This window comes from Ochlerotatus camptorhynchus, unplaced genomic scaffold, assembly GCF_037179485.1.
Source record: "Ochlerotatus camptorhynchus isolate MF236.1 unplaced genomic scaffold, CSIRO-AGI_Acam_v1.1 ptg000146l, whole genome shotgun sequence".
NCBI lineage: Eukaryota > Metazoa > Arthropoda > Insecta > Diptera > Culicidae > Ochlerotatus > Ochlerotatus camptorhynchus.
Window position 1 is genome coordinate 829835 of NW_027040636.1, and position 27518 is coordinate 857352.

Sequence of the window (27518 nt, forward strand, 5' to 3'; positions counted from 1 at the left end):
AGTTTTCAGTATCAACCGTCCAAAGCAGAGTCTTGTCTTTTCGTGAGGACGAAGATTGGTCGTTGGACATTCGAACTGCGTGGACGACATGCTAATTGCTTGCCAGGACAATACGGAGTACAACAGGATTGAGACAACTCTAAAGAAGCATTTCAAGATGATTTATCTGGGAGCATCGTGCATCCGTACGGTTGCTGCAAGATTTGGACAAGTAGACAAGGAAACGTAGACGATTCCGGTTATCCGAAACTACAGCAAAAGGAGGAGGAACCAATGATCCGGAAGGACGACTTCAAATGCTTAGTGCACAAACTGATGAATGACGTTGATGGGAAGCCTGCCGGGCTGATCATAGTACACGAGGACAACCAGAGTTGTATAGCAATATTGCGAGCCGAAGGAGGGAGTCGTAGCAACCGGTGGAAACTAACGATTTTAAATTGGCTCGCTTCTTGACTAGCCTATTGGTCCCAAGTACATCATCGTTGAAATCCACATTACAGGGTGACTGGTAATTCGTGTTTCATCCGAAAGGAGGTGAAAGTAGATCACAATTGCAGCAAAAAATTGTATTGCAAGGTAGGTCGAAAAATCGTTCCATACCGAGTTATTGAGGAATTAATTTTCTACTGATTCTAAGTGCCTCATTTCGATCGGGTTTTCATAAGCAATCAAAAATGTTACATGACCGTAACGTAAATGTAAGATTAAATGGTTAGAACCTGATCCATCCGAAAGTAAGCCTGAGCGTCAATTTAGTAGAGTGGTTAGTAAACAAAAATTGATCATATTAGCCTAGCAATGCTTACTCCCTGGTGGGCTTAGGTAATATTCGCGAGTACCCGAGCAAAAAGTGGTAGTGTTGCTCAGCAATGAAAAATAAATAAATCAATAACTTGGTAAGGAATGATTTTTCGACCTATCTTGCAATACAATTTGTTGCAGTAAATGTGGTCTACTTTCACCTAACACGAATTACTAGTCATCCTGTATAACAAAAATAGTTTGAAAACAATCGAACAATGGAACATTAAAGCGACCTAAGGAAAAAAAATAGAAAAATAAATCACTAAATGGTCTTTTAAACACCAAAATGTTTCAAAAATAATTAATTAGGTAGATTTATATAGCTATAAAGCAACTGATAATCGTTGAGGGAATATATATCTGTAACTGTAATAAGTTCGTTTTTGTAAGATAATCTGGTTAAACGGAACTCAAATTTGAGTCGGATTCAACGGCAATGATGCAGGTGAAAAATAATTAAAAAGAAATACTGAATTAATCCACCTATAATGTGATCCGGCCCTTCTCACCAATATAACATTTGATTTATCGTAAGAGCAGATATGGCTTAAGTCAGATTTTGGGCACCGCTTTAACGGTTATTGATCTTTTTGTCGAATTCTCATGTGATTTGATGTGTCGCTTCATGGGTGTTAACCGTTTCAGTTCAAAGTACCAAGACAACGGAACATGATCCGGCGATATCTCCGGAACCAGCTGACCAATTCCAAAAATTTACACTAGAAGCTTTTCAGGATATATATTGTATGTCTGAAGAAATTTTGAATTCATCATAATTTTAATAGTCATGTGGTGACAACTTTTGATCTTCAATAGCTAAGTATTTTTCAAAAGAGCTTTTGAAGACAAAGATAGGCATACCATTGAAACGCAATCAAAAAAGGAAAAAGCTACTTACCAAATGCATAAAACAGATCACCGCCGTGCTGTCGTGTGAGGTTGGCGATTTTTGCTGTATCGGCAACCCCGATTCTCGTGAGACTTGTTCGTGTTCCGTAGGTTGAAATTGTTCCTTTGGATTTGGCCGCTGGTACTGGGACGGCTGTTCCTTGGCAAAACGGAATACTCAATCCGCAGATAAGCAATCCGAGGACCAGTAAAGAGGCTGCTGTGATGTCCGGTAACATCGCAAAACCTTTCCGCCTTCGATGCCAGCGGGCTAACGGTGAACATTGTAACCGTGCTCGGAACCATCGCGAGGATGCTCTAGTAGAGGATGTAGATCTTTTCGAAGTAGTCGATGATGTGGATCGTTCCAAGCCTGGCGCTAATTGTGGCGTTAATATATTATAATTGTTTTTCTTGAAGTAGCGAGGCAGAGCCAAAGATTTCAGCATTTTGATTGCTGCTCCTCATGCGCATGCGATTTTCGGATGGCTCCTCTGGTTGGGAAGAAACTGAAGATGAAGCTGATATAGCCGTAAGTGAGAATTTCTGGGCACTGCTGGCATGACGCAGACCCTCGTTTTAGGACACGATAGCTTTTTTCTGCGTTCGCGCTTTGCGTCTTTCATTTGTTGTTTGGTTTTGCGTGGTCAGAGCTACTGACGGCGCTGAACTGCTGCCAACATTCTGCGGCTAGTGTTTGACGATTGTCTGGAATATGAAACGAAACAATGAAGAACACAGGTTAGGGCAAAGGAAATTAACCTCATCTTTGATCTACTATTCAGACCAGACAAAATCATACATAAATAACAAATTAACATGTTTGAACTTATTTCTCATTAGTCAATTATGTACTTCCAAGTTAACCTGTTAAGACGTTCTTCTATTCACAGTTTCTATGATTATGTTGTAAACAAATTGATTAATGATGGCCTCACCAATGTGAGTCGACTAATGAGATATTTATGAAATACACAATGTTAATCCACACATTGAGGGGATAATCTTTAGCGCACTCTGAACTGGCGCATAATTTGTTAGATTAGTCCACTGCCATGTTCGACTGTCATAGTTTGATGAATGATGGGAACTTATTTGAGCGGAAACATTTAACAGAGCGCTGCGTGTGAACAGAAGTTTTTTCTGCTCCCAAAACGTAAACTGATAATTACGACTTGTTGCAAATGCTCGTTAATTTATATGGCGGGTTGAACGATTTAGAGGTAGTTGGACCAGATAATGGTTTAATTTGAATGTGCTGCAATCGGCGAAGTTTAAGAAAGTTCTCAAAAGCCTACAGTTCAATGCTTTTCGCTTTTCCGCTAATACCCTGAAATGATTATCGAATATAATAGCATATCTAAGATGATTAAGTATAATATATTCACATGAAGGCAATTCAATCATCCCTTAACATGGTTATTTGGATTGCAATTGATGATTCAACCATGTATTTTAACATACAAAACAGCTGAACACGGATCGTAAATGTTTACGATTCCCCTCCATGATGGGAATTTGTATTACATATGCAAATTAAGACACTTATGGTGTGCTCCAGTTTAAATTTACACGCACAACGAAACACTACAGGACTACATATTCCATGTTTTGGTACCCAAATTGAATCGTTTTTCAGCACTACTGCCTGGAGCATTGATAATAATTGATCTTCCTGGATGTTCCGTTGGCCTCTAATTAAAAGATGATTGAGTGTAGCCACCAGTACATACTGCATTAAAATGAACATAAAATTTAATCATTGCAAGAACAACAAGCGAGCTTCTACAAAACCTGAAACAGGTGTTTTGGTCGTTGGGTTGCTTTTATTATTGCACATTGTCGTAGATTTTGATAGTAAATTTCTTTACATTGGCTTTAACCTCCTAATAAACCTAATGAAATGAGCCTAATTTTTTGAGTTCTCGATTATCTTTCAAATATCAAAAGTGAAATTCAACCCAATATAATTAAAATATTTGGACTTTTAAATGTAGATCCCCTCATAAATCACGTTTGATTGTCATTTTGTTCGATCTACAGTTGCTCACAAACATTTTATGATTGATCGGCCGTTCTAAGGGTAGCCGTGGCTGATTTTTGAGTTGATTACAATTTTACGACCGCCAATTTGTATCACCTAGCATACTGTTGATGCAAAACATTCAAATGGATTTGAAAAAAATGAGACTAAGAGTCAAGATATGAACAGGTTTCGTGCATTTTATTGCCAAAAATGTCTATTTGGTTTTCAGCCTATTTCTTGATCATAAAAGCTGCAAAATATAATGTAGGTTAGCTTGATCTGTTATAGGCTGCACATTCCCAGAGAGAAATGCGAGTCCGAAAGCCACTGAGCGATAAAATTTAAACGGAGTGAACTTTCGATTATTCAGCACTATCGAATGGTTCTCTAAAGATTATATTGATTGTAGGCACACTTTATAAATGGATATGTGATTAATATGTAGGAGTTAAATTTGATTAATAACCTGTTCATCGTTTTCGAACTCCATCATAACGTTTTTTTTTTTTCAGCGTCAACATATTTCTTTTGTTAGCTTTCTTACTACGATGCATATCGCAAAGTAACACCTTCGTTTGCATCTCCCTTGAAACAGGTTCGTATCAGATATCTGAAAACATATATTAATTACCGAACGAGTCATAAAAGGTAGCCGACTAGCGATAATCTCAAATTGGATGAAGCCACGTGACGCTTCAGGTCAAAATTTGAAATAGCTTTGATCTTCCCATATTAGCTGTGTTCAATGTTTAGCAAGGTATTGGTTACGCAGAACTAATGCCGCGGATACACTTAAATGACAAACTATGAACAAGAGCATTATTTGTTCAATAAATTATGCGCACATCCACGGTCACACTTGTATAGTTTTTGTATAGTTGTTGTATAGTCCTTATAATTATTATACAAATAATGCGCGTGCTCATAATTTGTCAACATCAAAGTAATGAGGAGGCCGAGTTGAAGGGCACTCACTCGTATAATTCCATACTAAAATGCAAAAAAATGCGTACATTCCCGAGCGTGGTCATGCTTTTAGTTCCAAACCCGTTAGTCCCGGCACATGTGTTGTTGATGGGTACGATATCTACCCAGGTATGGAAGCCACCTCCCTTGGCCATTCGATTGCTGTCAATAGATTTACAATACATTCTGTATTATCCGAATTTTCAATAATAGGAAAATATTAGAATTTATCGTATAAAATTTCCCAACAAACAATGTTAGCTGATGAACAGCTTATACAGGCCAATATTGCCTTAGGCAGCTAAACGCAGATTTAATCAGCTTTTAACCATCTAAATTGTTTGTTGGGTTAGGTTGTTCGTGAAAACGTAGATTTTTTGTCGTTCGGTTAACTCAACCTCCCTTTTCTGTAGAAAAAACAGTAGCGTTCTTCATATTGTATATTATTTTACGGGCCTCTACCACGATATTTCGGCTGTATTGAAAATGTTAAGTACTGACAACAATGCAGTATACACCGTTTAGAGGTGTGCGCCGATTCAACTTTTTGTCTGTTCCTTGGGGTCAATTTGACCTCAGGTCACATTGAAAAGCTGTAACTTTTTTATTTGTCGATGGCAGCGCCGACTGATATTGAACTCAGTCCTTTTGGGGTGAGAGGTAATCATGCTTACCACTAAACCACCGGCGCCACTGTCAGTAATTTTTGTGTATCAACTTTTATTATTATTATTATTAGCGCCATCTAGTGAGTAAATTTTGTCAAAACTATCCATTGTTTAAAAGACCTTGATAGGGTTTTGCTTCAACACTGATTTTGTATCTTTCCCAAGGGCAGTCGAAATCTTTCTGTGATTTATTCATTTGGTCCTGGGCACCTGATACAACCGTGTTTTTGTTATTTAATTTTTACGTGATTTGATGTGTCGTGTGATAGATTTGATTCAATAGATTTAACATGTCCAAGCGGACATTGATTATACCCCCTCCCTCTCTCCGTGGACATGCTTGTACTTCTCCGTACCCCTACCATTACTTCCTTAAGTTGTCCACGTGGCATATGAACGCCACTTTATATCATTCCAAATTATGTCATCAACCAGGTTTGTTGTAGAAAAACTATCATAGAACTTTATCTTTGTTGCTTGTAATTTCTGCTCACCGATTTCTATTTGGCTCGTTTGTCCTATGGAATTTTTTCATGATAAAGTTATTTTTGATTCCCTAACTTCGACGATGACTTATGCCTGCTGCACCGCTTTGTAGTTACTGACCATACTTCCAGCACTTAGGTGTTGTGGCGAATATCTGTTAAGCAGATCGCATCGAATTCTCAATCGATTTGATCCGGTTGATAGCATTATTACATATTATCGTATCTCACAGTTTACCGTAAATACGACGTTTTCATGTGTGTTGAAAAGCGTATCGAAATGTATGTTCTCAAAACGGTATCAAGTTACCCCCATGAAGGGATTAAGTCATTAGTATTTTTTTTAAATGCGATTTACTGCATCTTTCTTATAAAAAATTACTCTTGAGTATTAATGTTGAATGCTTGAGAGTTAAGGAGTTTCACTATAAGTTAATGTGAAAACTGCATTCCGCAGCGATGAATGCAAAATTGAAACAGGAGATCGAGTGTGTCTACTCTGAACTAGCGTGCGATGAATAGCTGGAAAACAACCCCCAATCTGACACCCTAAACTATTTTGAACGTTTGAGAGCTGTGTTTAGCCCTTTCATACACCATAAAATGATCTTCTTCTTTCTGGCGAAAGTTCGTGTAAGAACACGAGATTTTGCCTGAACTCAACTTAATGTTCTTGGAGCATTTCCACAGTTAATAATTGAGAGCTTTCTATGCCTACCAATGCATGCATTTGTGTATTGTGTGCTATGATGATACTATGAAATGACGATGAAACTCTATGTCCAGGGAAGTCAAACATATTTCTAACCTAAAGAATTTTTTAGACCGCCTAATGGAAACCCAAAAAATGCCCTATCATAAATGGATACACGCGACCCAAGCAATACCATCAGTTTCTCATAAAATTTCATTGTACCTTAAAAAGCGGTAGAAGGTGTAGTCGCTTTGCAACTTATGTTTGCAAATTAGGTTTTAACTGACTTAACTATAACGTTTCACTGAAATATTTCAGCAGTTCAATGATGTTTTCGAATACATGTGAACGGTATTCCAACTATATTTTTGTGTGCTGATGTCGAAAAATAATACCGATGTTTTTATGTGGACTGGAAAATCTGAGATGACAATCGTGGAAAAAATAAATTGAATAAATGTATGAAAACAATTACTTTAAAATACAGAAAACTACCCAAGTAACAATTTTGGATTTATGAGGGTTCTGTGGACCATGATTTAGACTTTTAGTATTCTTTAAAACCTTGATAAAACTTGCAATGTTACTTAAGTAGTCCGTTTTTCAGATGATGTTTTATGATGAAATTAAACATCTTACTTCGATTAAACATACTGATTTTTTAATAATAATACAAATTGATGCCACAAATGTATTGAAACTTTAAAAAAAAAATCTTTAAAAATAATTAAATTCAAGCTATTGGAAAAAATTAAAGCTGTAATAATTGTTTCATGTTTTATGTTAATATGTGTGAATAAATTGAAAAATAAATAATATTTATTTTTGGTGGATTACATATGCTTCCAGTCTTACCAACATTCTAATTGAGTACATTGCGGGTCAGAATTTTCAGTACAACAATATTTAACAAGTTATGATTGGCACTAATCACGTACAAACGAAGACAAACCAGCTCAGGGCTGAAAGACTGATGAATAAAAAATATCACGTACAAATAATCAGCATAATTGGTTGAAGGACAGCCGAGAAACAGAGGTGGGTGGACGGAACCATCCTCCGCATTCACCGCATATATTTAATATATTTAATCGCACAAATTATCATGTTTATTTGGCCCATTGTAAGAATGGAGAATCAAAGCGATTTCACTACGTCGATTAAACAAACCATAAGACTTCTTTTCATCATCATCAAGTCATCACTCACTCATCTTAAGAAAATAGGTTATGATTATAATGCAAAGCCGATCGAAATTCCAATAAAGTACAAATCAACAACAACATTACACCATAAGAAAATAGAGTCAACCTTATTGGGTTCTTTGATGTCCTGCACCTATAACAAATCAAAACACTCTCACATAACCATTACCAAGTGCAAAATTTAATTTTGTTATGTTTGAAAAAATTGTGAACATTCCTCATTAAAGCAACATAAATTTAGCCGGTAGCGTACGTTTCATCCAGATATAATCCTATTCACTGAACTGTTGCAAAAATGTTAAATAGTACGTTACAATTTGTTGTTATTTTTCAAGACATCATGAGAAGTTAACGGCAAATGTTTATTTACGTTGCAGATAAGTGGATATTGAACTTATTGATTCTTATTAAACTGCAACAGCACCGCAACGGTTTATCAACATATCAGCAACATTACGTATTATACATGTTCCAATTATGTTGAAAATAAGTAGCAAATGCGTAATTTAATCAATAATAGAATAAGTTGAGTATGTGCGTGCTTTAAACGTCACTTGTCAGTAGTAATGCGGCATCGAGTGATAACGACACCGATCCAGTTCCTCCATCAGCAGCCATCAGGTTTTGGCATTAGGAGCTACTAGTTCTGGCAATCCACCGGCTATTTAGTGTCGTTTCTAGTTCGCCAGCAGTTCCAGCAAATACGAGCTCCATCCATGTCTAACAGATCCTCAACGACCACATCTCTATTCGGCGGTATCAGTTCGACACCAGCATCGAAAACTGACAACATATTTGGTGCCCCCAGCTCCAGCAACAATCGATCCAATTTCACCTCAGACTTCTCACAGTTCTCTCACAGTTCTCTCTCGATTTCTCCGCTTTTGCCAATATAGTCCAAAAGTATTTCACAACATCACAGTCACAAACCTTTACAGAAAACTTTTAGATACGCCTTATTGGAACAAGATTACAAATAGGTTCTTCCACATATCTTGGTTCGTCAACTTTAAAGAAACATCAACAGTTGCTCAATAGGTATAAAAAACATTTTTTTCACATTCTGTTGCACCAAAGTATCAAGAAACATAATATTTTATGGAACTCTCATTCAACAAACACAACACAAGTTAGATTTGTTGCTCAAGCGTTTCATATCACGTAGCATATAGCTACATACCAATTTGAATGTAACATGTTTGCTCCTTCCATTTGATGCATGATTTGAGAGCTCTTCCAAGCAGTACGTTGAAACAGTTGAGTTTTATTATTGAGACCTAAAGTAAATGAAGCAACAAAATTGAAATAGTTTCATATCAAGATGTATTTCTTGTACCATTTAAGCGATTTCTGAGCAACTTGGGGACTTGTTTGGGGACATTAATTGGCCTAAAAGATTGCATTAGCAACTTTGCATTCCCTCATACCTGTGCCCCACTGCGTACGCTAGTGGCAGTTTTTATTTATGTTTTAAGTTCGTAGATTTTTCGGTTCTATTTTAGTAGTGGTTGATACCATAAACGAAATTGGATTTACCTTTTTTTCAATTCTATGTATTTCATCACTAACTGTTTATTGATTCCATTAGAGCACCTAATGCTGTCCATCATCGGCTTTTCATCGGCAAACTCGTGCGAGCGTTATCTTATAAGGGGCGAAGCAAAAAGTTAAGCATCACTATTTCATATGAACCTAGTCCATAAAAACTGGATTAGATCCATACTAGCACGTACCTTTTCACAGTGCAGACGATAATGGCCACTCGTGGACATCCTCCGCCCCTACACTTCAAACGGGTCGGGTGAGTAAAGAAGATTTACGGATATATAAGGAAACAAGCACATTCCTTCATAAATTAATTTTACATGTAGCGTTGCACTCGACTCGATCGACAGCGTCAACGACAAAGCGCGCGCACTTACGCCAGTAGATGCCCATCTACTAGTAGAAATGTACGCTATATATCATGTTATAGACGCATTGCGTCTCACTACATACTGTTAATGGATATCGACGCGGTCGATCGACTTGGTTATCTGGGGTTGAACCGGTTGTCTCGATCCATGTTGAGTTGTCGCGTCCAGCATCCACCACGCGGTTTGTTGAGGCTACTTTTAATTACCACAAATTGCTGCGCACCTCACGATCACAAGTCTCCGAATAAGGCTACTTTGTTTTTCAACATGCATTGATTAGCTGCACACACTTAGCCTACTTGATCGATTTACATACGTAGCAAAAACACGTAATATGACGCAGCGTCTTCGAGGCGGTCATTTTCACTTTACTAATCACCATGGTTATATGCGGCGTTAATTTCCAATCATCGACTTGCTATGTGTTCTGCGTATGTCATTTCCTGTAGGACTTGTTTTCTTCTCCGCCTACCGCGAGCAGCAGTAAGGGAAAGCTCAAACAAGATAGCTTCTGTAGGAAATAATACAAACTACATTGATGACAATACAACAGAATCTGATGGTTTGTTGAATTGACAGATGAATGGCACAAGATGTATCAGAATGATACATATGTAAAAAGCTCATCGGATTTTATACGATTGCCACTAATCACTGTCACCATAAAGCTGCTTTGACTTTGACAAATAGCACCGTTCGCAGGTGACATTGGTCCTACAAGACAATTAATGTTAAAATTGTTTGTAATACTTTTCCACGAGCGTAATCTTTAAAACAGGTCAAGGTATTTTTTAATTGATTTCTCCCATTTCTACAAGTTACACGATGAAGAAATAATTTAATTTAGCCATTTTCGCACCATCTCAAATAAATTTGTTAAACGCCAGTCGCTCTTCTTCGTTCGATAACGGACCTGTCTTCTCGGCTTGGCCGGGCTCTGCGGTGCTTGCGGCTTTTGCTATCTTCCGCCACGGCTGCTGGTGCCACAACATACTCTGAACAGTGAGTGAAACGAGACTCCCTTCCTAGGCCAATTAGGAGCAATTATTATTAATCGCAAAGCATTTCTCTCGCAATTTTTATCATTTACCTTAAATCAATAGCCTTCACCGACATACATTGGATTGGGCTGAGTACAGGGTCCAAAGCATAGAAGAAAAGTTGTAAAAAATCTTATTTATTTTTCTACACTGCCAGCCATTCGACGGTCCTACAGTTATTCCTGGACAGAGAAGTTTTTCATCCTCTTAATCCGCACGGTTAGAGCTGGCAGTCACGAAGTCTAAGAAGAGGGCTGGTTTTTTATTGGGTTTATTGAATGATTATAATACAATCTCGATAAGTGTAAAACAGAAGTGAGATTCTGGCCGGGATTTTCCTCCACGTGTGTTCCATTTGATTCCACCCCAGTGTGGGTTCTTCATCGACATAATTATTTCCATTTTTACTTTACCTACCTCGTATACGTATGTACTTTTCTTCCAATAGGTCCAGACCTCAATATCATGGACTGGGCATCAACATCGGCAGCCACATCAGCAATGCGTTTCCAAGTGTATCAAGATCCGCCGATCTCAAACAATTACCTCAGTGTGATATCATCTAACATATTCTTCCACGGAAAAGACAGGTTCGGCAAAGAAGGGCGGACTGATCTATTGAAAATCGGCCGATTTGGCTTCCAACCGATACCAGGTAAGGTTTTTCTTCCCGATTTTATACCACGCATAATATTGCCAGGAGATGCTTTCAGGGAAGAATGCGTTTTTTTTTTATGAGACCGACCATAGAAAAGAATAGGTTCGATTGTAAATGCAACCTGCGGATGCTGCTTCCGCACTGGGTCTAGATTTACCGGTTTTAATTTTCAAAGGGCGAGAAGTCACGCAGCAGGTTTCTGGTAAAGAAGCGTATTGATTCATTGTTCAAGTGTTCGGCTAATAATACCCTTGTCCAAATGTAGCTGAGCTATGCAACTGATTTTCATACTGAAAACGTTTTTTTTTTTAACAACGGGGTATTTTGTAAGTTGTTCGATTCAAGTAGCGATGAAAAATGAGCTCATTCATAGGGACTAGTGGCAGACCTTTTTCAGATGAACAATTTGTATTGTGTACTACTGTGTAGGTTGTAAAATTATTGGATACTGTATAGGAACTTCCTAGTTGGTAGAACAGGATAGAATTAGAAATGCGTCACAAATAACGACTAAAATGTACACTTTCTTCAATATTTTTTTCTTCTTGTAATGAATTTTAGAATAACATATCTTTGAATAATAAAAATTTATATATTCCATTGATGTTTGATCTTAGATTGTTGGTGCCTACATGTGCACTCTCTTTATAATCAATTTTCGAACGCAATGAAAACAGCGGGATTATAGGGGAAATGTAGGTAATGTCGGCCTACATGTACCTAATTTGGGCCCATCGCTAAAAGTCTGTTATTTATCAATTTTATCTAGATGAACGCGTCATTAGGACGGTAGTAATGGATATTTTTGGTCGCTATTGAAAATTTAGTCGATTGCTGTATTTATGTATGGGCCCAAATTAGGGACATGTAGGCCGACATTACCTACATTTCCCCTATCTTTAGCAAAGTTGATAGGCATAATATGCTGCATGTATTGAATATGGTGTACCCGGGTAGAGAGGAAAAGCAAAACCAGAGCAACATAGTATCAAATTTTAGTATCAATATCTTATTATGTTATTGGTAAGCTGTGCGCTGTAGCAAGTTAATAGCTTATTTTGCTATCAAAGCATAATTTGTCATTGTTATGATTTGTTGGTATCATGAATACAAGAGCTAATTTTGATTTCACAGCAGAATAAGCTCAAAGTTGATTAATTAAAAACAACATGCCAAAAGCTAGATGAGATATAATTTGCTTCGATTTTTGCAATTCTTTAGATATGACAACAACTGACTTTGCTATTACGCAGCTATGGTACCATAGGTTTTTTTTTAAATATTATTTTAGATATTTGACTTCTTATATCAATCAAACTAATAGAAATTTTTGATGTTCTGTTAACAAATTTTTATAAACTTGCTATAGATTCAATATTTTCGTCTAATTTCTCGGGTAAATTTCACGTGATTTATTTGAAACGTGATTTATTTGTAAACATTCGAGTTTTGTAATGAAAGAATTGTATTTTTTTTTGCAAAAAGATTGATTCAAAGGCCAAATTTGTTTCTGCAATATGCAATGTATTTATTTAATGTAATAACATTACAACTTTATGCAATTTAATTTCTTATTGGGAACGCGCAAATTAGAGATAAGATATACGATATGTCCTAATCATTTGTTAGATCTCAGTCAATAACATAGTTCAAATCTCTTTCGGAGTTTTTGCGTGTGTTTTCTGCTCCTGCAATTATCATTTCTTCTATATATATTTTTAAATTCCATATCTTTTTAATCTTTCGATAATCTCATCTTGCCTACCTTTAGAAGCATATTTCATTTGCTTTTTCTCTAGTTGTTTTGCTATCTTTTTGTTTAACTTCAGTTAACTTTTATTTCCCATATTACGAACACGCTCAAATTCTGAGCACTTGTGTTTTTGTATGGGATGGATTTTGAAAAATTTTCTTTTAGGATGTCCATATTACGATAAGTCGTGAGTTTAAATACATTCTGAGCGGATCAGCAATATTTTAGGTAAAAAAGGTGTTTTTCAAAGGATGATTTTAACGCACTGTTCGGAATTTGAATCAATACGGTAAATCGCGCGATGATCGAGACGTTTCCGTCGGATAAGATTATTTTGCGGCCGAGTGTCTAGGAAGCTATGGAAACCGAAATGGCTCTTGATTTTGTTTTATGCCCTTATAGTATAAACCACCATCGCACTTCGTGAGTTGCCCCAATAGAACCCTTGCTTTTGGTTTGAATCAGTACAAATTCGTTCTATTATATATAAAAAAAAAGAAGTATACATATTCATTTTCTTCCGAACTAAATAAACCACCATCACACTTTGTGAGTGGCCCCAACAGTATCCTTGCTGTTGGTCTAAATCGGGTCAAATCGGTTCTAATAATTATTTTATATTCAATCAAGTAAACCACCATCACACTTTGTGAGTGGCCCCAACAGCATCCTTGCTGTTGGTTTAAATCGGTTCAAACCGCTTATAATTAATTATTTTGGTCATTGATAAAATAAAATAAACCATCATCACACTTTGTGAGTGGCCCCAACAGTATCCTTATTGTTGGTTTAAATCGGTATACACACATCTAATAATGATCTACATCTCTAGACAGCCGGCTGTTTAGAGCATAAATCGAAAACACTTATAAATAACTACACAAAACAAAAGATCGCATCACTTATCAAGGTGAATCCTGATCCAACGAACCTAACCCACTACAAAACCTCCTTCCTGTGACTTTTGTGGGATGCAGAGGTAAACACGGTCCCAAAACAACAAAAGTCACACACTAACATTCCTTCCCTCTCCCACCTGATTGCAAGGACGTGGCCGGTGACGTTATTGATCTTTAAAGGTATGAGTCACTGGAACATGTACACTGAGAATGGCAGGTTACTCCCAAGCCCCATTCAGTTGATTCTTTGTACAATTTCACTGGTTCAGATCAATCACGGAGTGCAACTATCGATACGTGCAGTCAGACTAAGCTAAGCTAAGCTAAGCTAACTTCAGTTAACTTTTATTTCCTTTGATTTTGAAGTTACATCTGTTTTAACATTTTAGGTGATAACTGCTGTTTTCTATAGATTGCTATTATATTTTGACATAAGTGCCACTAACAAATTAGTGTAAATTTGGTCACAGTTTGATTTTGAATTATTACTGACAGGGTTAGGATTGTGACATGCGCAACTCACATGTTAAAACCATTTCAGTTTTCAATTAGTAACAAGCATTTTCCCATGCCTCACTCGGACATTGAACTCCTTACGCAACAAGTGCATGGAGCAGTTCGATGGACGCTAAAACAAATTTAATAACTCATACTCGGCGTCTAAGGGTATCGTACTGCTTGTCGCCAAGGCGCACTCCGGGCAACCGATATTCCTAGTTGCTAAGCCGTTTTCAGCGCAACCGATTTAACCAATTTGCCTTCTCCAAATTCTCTCTCTCTCACTCTCTCATTCTCTCGTTTGTTAATATCGATCGCTGATTGGTGATCGTTTACATAAACTGTCACATAATGACTTCAAGTGTCTCCCGTAGGAAAAATGTGTTAAGGAATATAATTCTGAATAAAGATCATTATTATTGTTTTAATCACCAACGAGTAAGTTTGCGTTTTCGGGAAGATATCATAGCCCAAAAGAACCTGTAGGGACAAAGTGTCCCAAGTGTAACAGGATCTAATTTCCGTCATACTAAGCACAACCCGCACTTTACCTCTATTTTTCGAATGGCGTTGAACAAAAAAAAAAAAAAAACATTTTTTATCAATGACTACTTTCAAATATATATACTAGACTGGCCCACATTTATATGGGGGAAATTTTTTATCATTTTTTTCAACGGACCAACCCCTAGATTTGTGCCATTAGGTGAGAAAACCACACTCCTAATTTCAGCTCATTACGATGTAACACGAGCTGGCGTTTTTGATTTAAAATTTATATGGGAATATTGGTTGAAATATATGTAGAAATAACATAACTTCACTCTTTTATGCATGGAATCGATAAAGCAAACTCGATTATGCTCAGAATTTCAGCACACGTAGCTTAAACTATAAGGAACAACTTTGCTGAAGACAGCATAGCGATTCAAGTTGGTATTATGGAGTTATTATTTAATTATGTGCATTTTGCTCGTATATTGCAACAAAATACAGGTAGCTTATGCAACGTATCAGCTAGAGTACCACTAAAAATAAAAGTTCAAATTTTCCACAGACCAATATCCAGGCTCATGTTTTTTGGTGCAATAACCACTCTCTGAATGTTTCAGCTCTTTTTGACGTTACACGGGCTGGCACTTTTGGTTGAACGTTCATATAGGAGATTTGGTTGACATTTTCACATACAAAATGCTCATATACATTCAAAAGCGAATATCTCAATAGAACTAACTGGATTCATGATGCAATCTTCAGCAAATTTGTTATTCATTGATTGAACTACAAGTTTTGAAAATCTGAATCGATAGAATAAAAACTTTTTTATGATTGATAGAGTGTAAGAGTCATTTTTTCATGTATTTTATCCAAATTCCCCATACAAATTCAATCTAAAAGCGCCAGCTCGTGTTACATCCGAATGAGCTGAAATTTTCAGAGAGTGGTTTTCTCACCTATTGGCACAAATCTAGGGGTTGACCCTTGGAAAATTAAGACTTTTATTGTTGTGGGCCAGTCTAATATATACCTTTCCATACGTACCGTTAGATTTGATAGAGAATCACTAATTGTAGAGATATTATTAAATATCTTACACTTACACTTAGAAAAAATCATGCTTATTAAGGTGCTCTGAGACTGACATATACGAGCGTCAATTTTGACATAAAATTGAGTCATAATAGACGCGAAATTTAGCTCAATCAAACGTACTTTTCGTCGAGTAACGATTTTCAGTCTCGGAGCACTTAATTTTACACGGCATGTTTGTTTACGTCTCATCTTTTATGTCAAAGATGGATTCCGTCACGTGTAAAATTATGAATTTCTAAGTGTGTAGTTCTGTCATAACATCAGCATTTTCATTGAACCATTGGCAGGGCTTTAGTTTAGGAGACAAAATCGATCTTGTTGGCAGTATACCACTCCAGAATCCCCTTGGAGTAGTGGAAGCCTTGTATTAAAACAAAAGGCAATGCGAATGATTATAGCAGCGCCGGTGGTGTAGTGGTAAGTGTGATTGCCTCTCACCTCAAGAGGTAAAGTAGCTGAAAAGAAGCTGCAGATACAGCTACAAGCAAAAGCTAGCAAAATAGTTTTGGAGAGCGTTTACTCAACTTTCTCGCAATCATTATTCAATTTGTCAGTCGCACTGAATAACATCAGCCAATAAACGCTAATGTCACTTCTATACACACACTAATCAACTTTCAACTTGTAGCTGCAAAACAAAGCTAACAAAGTAAATATATTACTCATTTTATGGCTTCTAAACAACCAACCACTCTTGCTGAATAACATAAACATCAAAAGTGCTTTTTCAACAACTAAACAACCTGTACTCAGCTTATAAACTGTGTTAGAGCAACTTCGGAAGCATTTTCACAGTCAACTAGGTTTATTTTTAGGCGTGTGCAGTTTTACAGCTTTTACTTTGCTCGTTTATAACTAGTCGAGAAAAGTGATTCGTGTGCACTATTATAAAGCCTCTACTCAGCGATTTTGTTGTAGAAGGGAATGTTGATTTGTTTACATAAGTTCAAAGTGTTGGCGTAGCACAGTTGGTAGTGTTAAGGTTTGCCAATGAGGTCGTCTCGAGTTCGATTCCAGGCTCCGGTGCAGAGTTAATAATTTGGTGATGATTTGTAACTAATTTCGATTAATTTGGTTCACAGCAAAATAAGCTTAATAAATTCCTTCATAAAAAAGCATAAACAGTATTTAACCCGGCTTCAAGAGAAAGCTGTGTAGTGATTATTGGATAACCGGGAAAAGGTTGAATAAGCGCCTTTCAAATTCACACACAACTAAACAGCAGGATAACAGCTGTATAGAAGCGTTAATGGATATGCAATAAGAGCTTCTCCCGACCGTTCCAACAGCCATGAGTAGCTGACTAAGTTCGCCAGTTTTGCTTGTATAGAGGTTGAGTAAAGGTTCCCTCATATCGTATAACGTTTGAATACAGCTGGAGGCTGTATAAATGAAATGAGTAAAGCGTTTACATTGTGAAAATTGTTAGTTGGGTAATAAGGTGAATATATTACTCATTTGATGGCTTCTACACAACCAACCACTCTTGCTGAATAACATAAACATCAAAAGTGCTTTTACAACAACTAAACATCCTGTACTCAGCTAATAAACTGTGTTAGAGCAACTTCGGAAGCATTTTCACAGTCAACTAAGTTTATTTTTAGACGTGTGCAGTTTTACAGTTTTTACTCTGCTCTTTTACAAAGCTGAATTAACTAGTAGAGAAAAGTGATTCATGTGCACTATTATAAAGCCTCTACTCAGCGATTTTGTTGTAGAAGGGCATATTGATTTGTTTACATCAGTTCAAAGTGTTGGCGTAGCACAGTTGGTAGTGTCAAGGTTTGCCAATGCGGACGTCTCGAGTTCGATTCCAGGTTCCGGTGCAGGGTAAATAATTTCGTGATGATTTGTTACTAATTTCGATTAATTTGATTCACAGCAAAATATACTCAATAAATTCCTTCATAAAAAAGCGTAAACAGTATTTAACCCGGCTTCAAGAGAAAGCTGTGTAGTGTTTAGTTGATAACCGTGAAAAGGTTGAAATAAGCGCCTTTCAAGCAGGCTTCCAGTGCGCGCGCTACCGTATGCGAGACGCAATACGAATAGTCTCATAGTCATAGCAGTCTCATGCGCAAGAGATTTGTAGCACTCTGTTTCTCTCTCTTCAGTTTTGTCGCATCTCACATTCTCATAATGGGCCGTATGAATAAAAAGAGTTTACTTTACTTTCCCGTGCTTTTCTTACGGGAAAAGTAAAGTAAACGCTTTTATTCATACGACCTAATGTCTGTGTATCGCACTGTTTTGTAAGCACAGCACATTTCCGGATGTATACGTTTCATGAGAACGAGTATCATGCGATGTCGCGTGAGGCGAAGCTCATGCGCTTTTCTCAATGAGACGTCGCTAAGCGACGTTTCAATGCGACATCGAAATAACAAACTCAACTGGAAGACCAACTCGTGTTCTTGATGTGGGAAAAGTGTTGTTTTGTTTTGAAAACGATGGAAAGTGACCTAGCTGCTACACTCTTATCGAATATGGAGAAGAGGTGTCAGATGGCTATGACCAACAATGTTTTTCTAGCGACAATTCTCGTTGATTAAAGGATTAACTTGAAAAATAGCCCATTCATTAGGCCGTTCGCAATGCTGTTGTATTTTATAAGGACTGTTTCAATTTGAAACTAGAACAGAAACGCACCTCTCGCAATGCTGAGTTGCAGTTTCATGATTCGAGCACTATTTTGCACCAGATTTGCAACTGCTCGACTATTCTGTTTTATTTCTGAGCGAGTTTGAAACACGATTGGAACTCTGTTTCAAATTTCTTTGGATGTGTTAGAGATGTTTCGAGAGCTTCACAAATAAAAACGGAGAATTTCATAGAGAACAGTAAAGTTTATGGAACTTGATGATTACAAACATCTTTTAGAACTGTGCGTTGCGCTGATCGTGTTGCAGTTTTATTTTTGACAGTTTCAAATTATAGAATTGACGAGTAGTTTAAAACAATTTTGAAACTCAGCATTGCGAACGGCCTTACGAACGAAGGAAGAGATGTGGCTTTGGTAAGTGAAATGTACATTCAAGTTGTGGTTTATTTGCTCGTTAATATGCTTTTTTTCAATTTCATCGAGGGTCAACGGTACTAACACCAGGACTTTTTGGAAATCTGTTGTCGCAAATTGAAATTCAGCATCATGGTGGCTGGTATGAACTATCCTGTGAGCACTAACACATCTGAAGAATTCAGATGCTGCCGTAGTAAGTTTTGTTGATTGACAGGTATTCAATACAATTCCTGAAGCAATAAGCTTAGCAACAATCCGTAATACAGATATGACACAACTTTTTCCTAAATTTATTACATTAACCTTAATCCAGCCTTTCGTACCTACGTACACTATGGTGCAAAGTTGATCGGACAAAGGTCGTTTTCATACAAACTAGCCAAGTTTAACATGTTGTAAATGTGTTCTGTTATGGTCAATTGAGCTGAAATGTTGACGCAAAACTACAAATATGTTGAATTTCACGTGTAAGAAATACCAAATTTTTTGAAGCACCTGCTGGAAGGTGACAATAAAATTAAAATTTGTGCATAGCTGATCGGACAAAGGTCAATGGAAAAGCAAGTTTTTTGTCAAAATTTCAGCTCAATTGATCATAACAGAACAAATTTACAACATGTTAAACTTGGTTAATTTTTAAGTGTAGACTTGTGTGTATGTAATGAGAAGTCACCACCAACGTTTTTGCAGCAAAGTACACTTCTGCGTTGAAAATAATCCCTTAAAATAATGTTCACTCAAGCCAGACAAAATAAAAATATTAATCTCCAGAGTTCTATCATTACTAGCGTGTTGATATGAGCGGTCAAAGCAGACCGAACTGTGACATTTTTTTTTTGATGTCAAGAAAATTCGAATTTAAAGTTGGCTGTTCAAAATTGTGTCTTATGTAATGGGACAAATCATTTGACCGTTTTTTCTTGCTTCTCTAATTTTTCAAATCTGGCTGAAAAAGTGAATTGTAGATGAGGGAATTTTTGATATTATGATATTATTAACTCATTTTTTGTTTTTATTTTGCTACTTAGTCCCTTCTAATTTAACGCCGATTATATGATCTTGTATTGTAAAATGTAGAGCTGTTTTACATTCAAAATCATCCATTTATATTTTTACTGGTCTGAGTAAAAGTGCTCTGAGGGATTTTTTTTTAGCGCGGAAATCTAATTTGATGCAAATGCGCAATAACTTGTTTATTTTTCCACCAAATGGGCTGAAAGCTTCAGAGGCTTCCAAAAAATGTATTTTAGAAGATTTCCGCATAAGGACTTGTTGAAGGACCCATAGTTCCAGAGATATTCCGATATTATTTGGGGTGCTAACATGCTAACGGTATCCCAACTACCGTAAGGTTGCCATCCGCCGCTCACGTAGTCTTCCTTTACCTTCCTTTAGCATCCTTTAGACAAGCGATTGCGTCTTTCTAGTAGCATGAGTGGTGATCTTACGGTGATTCCAGTATATCTCTGGAATCATGTGTTGAGCCTCCTCGAATCTATACTAGAAGATATTTCTGGAACCATCTAAAAACTTCACCCCATTTCAAAAGCCACATGTGAAAAGGGCACACAAGTCTTCTATGAACAAACCTGTTGGTACTGCTACGAGCCATCCGCAGTCCCCTTGAACTCGTAACGGACGGACGAGCGAGGAATCTGGTAGCCCTACCGCTGCTTGTCATCGCTACTGCCGTCAGCGCAACTGTCATTCGTTGAAGATTACATGAAATCAAAAGGTGACGATATTTTGTGAAACGTGAATCTCAATTGCATTGTATTCGATAAAACTTTTATATTTTCTTGCTTAAAACTATTAAAATTTGCTTAAACACTAAACGTAAGTTAAATATAGATATTCCTACTTAAAATCTACTTAAAATAATAAATATTTGCAGCTTAAAGCGAGTGAAATCTACGCTAAAAAGGAGTGTTTTTTATTCTAACCTTAGTTGCATCGGCAACATTCTTTAAGGTTTACGGAATATAGTGAATTTCGGTGGTTTTCGAACGATCCGGCCAAGATGCCGAAGACGAAGGCTTCCGCTCCAGCAGTGCGATGTGGCCTGTGTGAAGATCCGGAGGACGAAAGTATGGTCGCATGCGATTTATGCGATTTGTGGTATCACTACAAGTGTGTACATGTAGGAGATTCAGTAGCGGATCGTTCTTGGACCTGTCCAGGTTGCAGTAAAGAACTGCTTGCGGCCAGTACACCGGTTGGTCGGCAAAAGAATTCCGTTTCCTCACGTCGTTCGTCGATCACGGTAAGCACCCGTGCATCAGCCCGTGCAGCAAGAGCCGCTTTGGAATTGCAGCAGTTGGAGGATCGGAAGCGATTGGAGTTGCAGCGGGTTCTTGAGGAGGAAGAGCGTCGAAAGCAAGAGGCGGAATTGGAGAAAGCCCGCATCGAGCAGGAGAAGCTGCAACGTGAGATGGAGGCGGAACTCGAACGCCGTCGTTTGGACGAAGAACGTCATCAGCAAGAACAAGAAAGGCTGCAGCGCAAAAGGGAGGCAGAACTGGAGCGAAAGCGGCTGGAAAACGAACGTCGGCAGCAGGAGCAGGAGCAAGCACTAGCGAAGAAGAAACTGGACGATGAGAAATCCCGTTCTGAATTGCTCCGGAAGCTGGAGGAGAAGTATCTCGCCGAAAAGTATCGGATTTTGAACGCCCAACTGGAAGGATCAGTCGGTAGATGTAGCTCAATGAGCAGCATTAGTTTCGATCAATCGTCTGATGGAGCAAAAGCCCTTCCAGATCACCAGCAGAGGAACCAAGAAGATCGTCGAAAAATCGATCGTGCGCAGAATGCCAAAAACGCAGAACGGGAATGCCTGTATAGGATGCGGATTGAAGAGGAGAAACGCCGTGAAGAGTTCCGGGAGAAGTTGGAGCAGATGGGTTTTGCTGAAAAACACAAAACATTGTACGCACCTCGCGCGCAAAGGGTAAAAGACTGGGTGGACAACCTCGAAAAGGAAAACTCCAACCCACCGGAGGTACTTCCAGTTCCCCTACCGATGGGAAAATCCGGTAAGGAACGGTACACCGGGACGAAACCAAAAGCGAGCAACAAAGTGAATGAAGATCCTGTTCCTGACAGAACCTCAAAGGACCGAGGACAGCGTCCGCATATCCGGGATGACGGGCCGGGGCCCTCTGACCATCGTGACCAGAGACAGCCTGATATCCCACGCAACAGGCCACCGGGTCTACCCAGGATTCCCGAAGAAAATCATCCAAATCCAGGTTCGAATGCCCCTAGGGAAGGAACACGCCCAGACCAATTACGGGCACCTATGCAACCCAATCGTGGAGCATTCGGCCTGACGAACTCACAACTGGCAGCTCGCCAGGTTTTGCCAAAGGATTTGCCCAGCTTCTCCGGAAACGCGGAGGACTGGCCAGTTTTTATTAGCAACTATGAAAACTCTACTGCAGAATGCGGGTATTCCAACGCAGAAAATCTTATCCGCCTACAGCGCTGCTTGAAAGGCGATGCACTAGAAGCAGTACGGAGTCGGCTTCTACTTCCTGCTGCGGTCCCGCGTGTAATTGACACCCTGCGAATGCTCTTTGGCAGGCCAGAGGTGCTGATCAACTCGCTATTGGCCAAGATCCGAAATACGCAATCCCCGAAGGAAGGAAGGTTAGACACACTTATCGCTTATGGGATGGCGGTGCAGAACTATTGCGATCACCTAGTTGCAGCGAATCTTGAAGCACATTTGGGCAATCCATCGTTGCTGCATGAGCTTGTCGAGAAGCTTCCGTCGGAGATCAAGCTCAAGTGGGTGGACTTCAAGGATCCTGTACCGGTAGTTAGTCTGGACACCTTCGGGCAGTTTATGGCGGATATAGTACGGAAAGCAAGCGAGGTAACAACGTATCGACCAGCGACTTTGGCAAAGGCACCGAAAGATGAAACGAAGAAAAGCGGGAATGCGAAGGCTCGAGGATTCGTCAATCACCACAGCGATATTCGTGCGTCAGGTGATGACCGTTGAAGCAAACACCATCGGAAAAGGTATGTCCGATCTGCAGCAAAGTAGGCCATGGAGTGGATAGTTGCGGTAAGTTCAAAGCATTGAATTCTGATGAACGTTGGAAGATGGTGCGGCAGCACAATTTGTGCAGATCCTGTATGAGGAATCACCTTCCTTATCCCTGTCGACGACCCAAGAATTGTACGATCGACGGGTGTCGAATACGTCACCATCCCTTGCTCCACTCTTTCCCTTCACAGTCGAAATTAGCAGCTAGCTCACAGAATTTCCACTCCGTCAGTCAGACCGTAATATATCGCATTCTCCCTGTTACGGTGCATGGTGCTTCTGGTTTCATTAACACATTTGCGTTACTCGACGAGGCTTCCGAGGTAACGATGATCGAGAAGAGTTTGGCTGACGAACTGGGTCTCAAGGGTTCACCAGATCCATTGCACCTTCGCTGGACCGGAAATGTGTCCCGAGTAGAGGAACAGTCTTGCGTGGTGAAGCTGGAGATTTCCGGAAAGCAAAAGAAACGACGTTTCAACGTGGTCAACGCACGTACCGTAGAAGAGTTAGAACTTCCTGTTCAGTCGATCAACCCGGATGAACTAATCAATAACTTTCCGTACCTCAAAGGTTTGAATATTGATGGATACGATGAAGCTCGTCCGCAGCTACTAATCGGCCTGGAAAACCTCTACTTGTCCACTCCGCTGAAGATTCGTGAAGGAGCACGTGGTCAACCAATCGCCACTAAGACAAGATTAGGGTGGTGCGTCTACGGAGGAGCATCTACCAAACCAGACGATTTCCGAGGAGTTTTCCACGTCAGCCGTATGACTGAAGATCGTCAGTTGCATGACCTGGTAAAGCAGTACTTCCTGACGGACAGTCTCGGTGTCACTCCATTGACTACTGAGCTTGAATCGGCAGAAGACAAAAGGGCCAGACAAATTCTCGAATCAACAACTCGACGTGTACCAGGTGGATTCGAAACTGGCCTGCTTTGGAGATGTGATGAGGTCCACTTCCCCAACAGCTATCCTATGGCTGTAAGCAGACTGAAGAGTTTGGAGCGAAAGACTCAAAAGGTTCCAGAACTGGCTAAGCGAGTCCACGATCAGGTGGACGCCTATTTGGAAAAGGGCTACGCGCGTATTGCAACGGAGGATGATCTGTGTTCCGATGATCAAGATCGAATATGGTTCTTGCCGCTGGGAGTGGTAATTAATCCTAAGAAACCACAGAAGCTGCGGTTGATATGGGATGCTGCCGCTCAAGTCAAAGGTACATCGTTTAACTCAATGATGCTGAAGGGTCCCGATTTGCTGACGCCACTAACGAGTGTGCAGTATCGATTCCGGCAGAGACGCGTCGCGGTCACGGGGGATATACGAGAAATGTATCACCAGTTCAAGATCGCGTTGAGAGACCAGAAGTCGCAGATGTTCCTGCATAGAAAAGACTCATCCGAAGAGCCCGTCATTTACGTGATGAATGTGGGGATTTTTGGAGCAGCCTGTTCCCCATGCTCAGCACAATACATTAAAAATCTAAATGCGAAAGAGCATGCACTAGAGTTCCCGAACGCTGCTGAAGCTATCATCAATAGCCACTATGTGGACGATTTTCTGGACAGCGGAGATACCGTGGAGGAGGTCATTCGTTTGGCCGAGGAAGTCAGATACGTCCATAGCCAAGGGGGATTTGAAATTCGAAACTTCATGTCAAATTGCCGAGAAGTACTGGAAGGACTTGGAGAAAGAAATGCTGCGAAGGAGAAGATGTGGAATTCAGAGGAGTCTAACGTTGCAGAATCTGTCCTGGGTATCCGCTGGTTACCACAATCAGATGAACTGACCTTCTCCGCTTACATGCCTGGTACAGAGGAGGGTTTGTTAGACGGTTCAGTTCGTCCTACGAAGCGCCAGATCTTGAAGACGGTTATGAGTCTGTACGACCCACTTGGATTTCTCGCCACGTACGTGATTCAAGGGAAAATCATCATTCAAGACTTGTGGCGAGCCAACTGTGACTGGGATGACTTGATAGATGACGGAATTTTCAGAGATTGGAAGCGTTGGATAAACTTGTTGCCAAAGCTGAACGATGTCCGTATTCCAAGGTCGTATTTTGGAGACGCTGTTCCAGAAGACTGCCAGCCACTGCAACTTCACACGTTCGTCGACGGAAGCAGCACTGCATACGCCTGCGTAGTGTATATTTGCTTTATCTATGCTGGTCAGCCGCATTGTGCGCTGATAGGAGCGAAAGCCAAGGTCGCTCCAATCAAAACACTATCAATCCCAAGGCTCGAATTGCAAGCTGCCATCCTGGGAACCCGGCTAGCACAGTCGATTTTGGAGAATCATCAGCTTCCTATTCATCAACGGTTCTACTGGACCGATTCATCGACGGTCCTTCATTGGATCAACTCCGATTCCCGCAGGTATCGACCGTACGTTGCTTGCAGAATTGGAGAGATTTTGACATCGACCAACCCAAGCGAATGGAAGAAAGTACCAACGATGCAGAATGTAGCGGATAAGGCAACGAAGTGGGGCAACGGGCCGTGCTTTGATCCTGAAGATCCATGGTATCGAGGACCACAGTTCCTATGGGGTCCAGAGGAGTTTTGGCCAGAACAAAATTGGAAAGGAACAGATGCAGCAGAAGAACTTCGCCCGGTACTCGTTAACCGACGGGTGAAAATAGAGCCTGTGATCGATGTGAAACGTTTTTCGAGATGGGAAAAGCTGCAGCGAACGGTAGCGTACGTTCTCAAATTCGGAGGAGTGATGAGCGAAGATACGTCGTTGGAAACACCGATAAATTCAGAACTTCTGTGCAAAGCGGAAGTGAAGCTGTGGAAGATGGTTCAGCTGGAGACGTTTCCTGAGGAGTTAGCTGTGTTGCAGAGTCGACATTCTACAAAGCCTTCGGGGGCGGTGCCGGTATCGAGCCCGTTGTATAAATTGTCAGCTTTCATCGATGAAGAGGGATTGGTGCGAATGGATGGTCGTATCGGCGCCGCCCCCAACCTGCCGATCGAAGCTAAGTATCCCGTTATACTAGCTCCGAACCATCCAGTAACCTTTCTCTTCGTAGATTTCTACCACCGTCGATGTCACCACCGTAACCAGGAGACGGTAGTCAATGAGCTTCGTCAACTGGTCTACATTCCAGGTCTACGAAACCTGGTCCGCAAAGTCGCCGCTAGATGTCAGATGTGCAAGGTTTACAACGCATCGCTGGGTTCGCCGAAGATGGGCCCACTACCGCGGGCCAGGCTGGAAGCATTTCTTCGTCCGTTCACCTACACCGGGCTGGACTACTTCGGGCCAGTGACAGTCAAAGTTGGTCGCAAACACGCTAAGAGATGGGTTGCCTTGTTCACGTGCCTGACAACTCGAGCGATACATTTGGAGGTGGCACATAGCTTGTCTTCGATGTCCTGCAAGATGTGCATCCGTAGATTCATTGCTAGAAGAGGTGCCCCATCAGAGATATACTCTGATAACGGCACCAACTTCCGCGGTGCCGCGAATGAGCTACAAGATCAAATCCAGCAGTGCGCCGAAACCTTCACCAATACCACGACCAAATGGTATTTTAATCCTCCAGCCGCACCCCACATGGGTGGGGTGTGGGAACGACTTGTGCGATCGGTCAAGGTCGCTATAGAAACAATGGCCTCCGCACCAAGAGTACCCGACGATGAAACCTTCGAGACAATCATCCTAGAGGCCGAGAGTATGATCAACTCAAGACCTTTGACATACATCTCGCTGGACAACGCTGGCCAAGAAGCGCTGACACCTAATCATTTTCTTTTGGGTAGCTCAAATGGAGTTAAGCAACTGCCTAAGGAACCTACGAAGGCCACCGATTGTCTACGCAGCAGCTGGAACCTGGCACAACACATTCTGGATGGATTTTGGAAAAGATGGTTGCGCGAATACCTTCCAACGATTGCCAGGCGAACCAAATGGTTCCGAGACACTAAACCAATTGAAGTTGGTGACTTGGTTTTCGTTGCCAACGAGAACAAGAGAAATACCTGGATTCGAGGTCAGATCGTCGAGGTTATTCGTGGAAAAGATGGTGTTACCAGACAGGCCCTGGTACGTACGGAAGCGGGAGTCATCCGACGTCCGGCAGTGAAGCTCGCCGTCATCGAGGTAGCTGAAGATGGTAAGGTCGAGGCTAGTGGACAGGACCAAACTCAACCTTACGGGCCGGGGAATGTTGGTACTGCTACGAGCCATCCGCAGTCCCCTTGAACTCGTAACGGACGGACGAGCGAGGAATCTGGTAGCCCTACCGCTGCTTGTCATCGCTACAGCCGTCAGCGCAACTGTCATTCGTTGAAGATTACATGAAATCAAAAGGTGACGATATTTTGTGAA

General features: G+C 40.1%; 2 protein-coding genes across 2 annotated transcripts in view; one reads left to right on the forward strand and one right to left on the reverse strand.

The window, feature by feature from the left end:
• sha (shavenoid) overlaps positions 1–27518 on the reverse strand; it is a 155267-nt gene that overhangs the window by 112456 nt on the left and 15293 nt on the right. The window contains exon 2 of the mRNA XM_065221645.1: positions 1706–2403. Within this exon, the coding sequence (XP_065077717.1) occupies positions 1706–2144 (439 nt within the window). The 5' untranslated portion in view covers positions 2145–2403. The remainder of the gene's footprint in view (positions 1–1705; positions 2404–27518) is intronic.
• On the forward strand, positions 23173–27392 carry LOC135700953 (uncharacterized). The gene is made up of 2 exons (XM_065221621.1): positions 23173–23190; positions 23364–27392. The coding sequence occupies exons 1-2, from the start codon at positions 23173–23175 to the stop codon at positions 27390–27392; spliced, it is 4047 nt and encodes a 1348-aa protein (XP_065077693.1).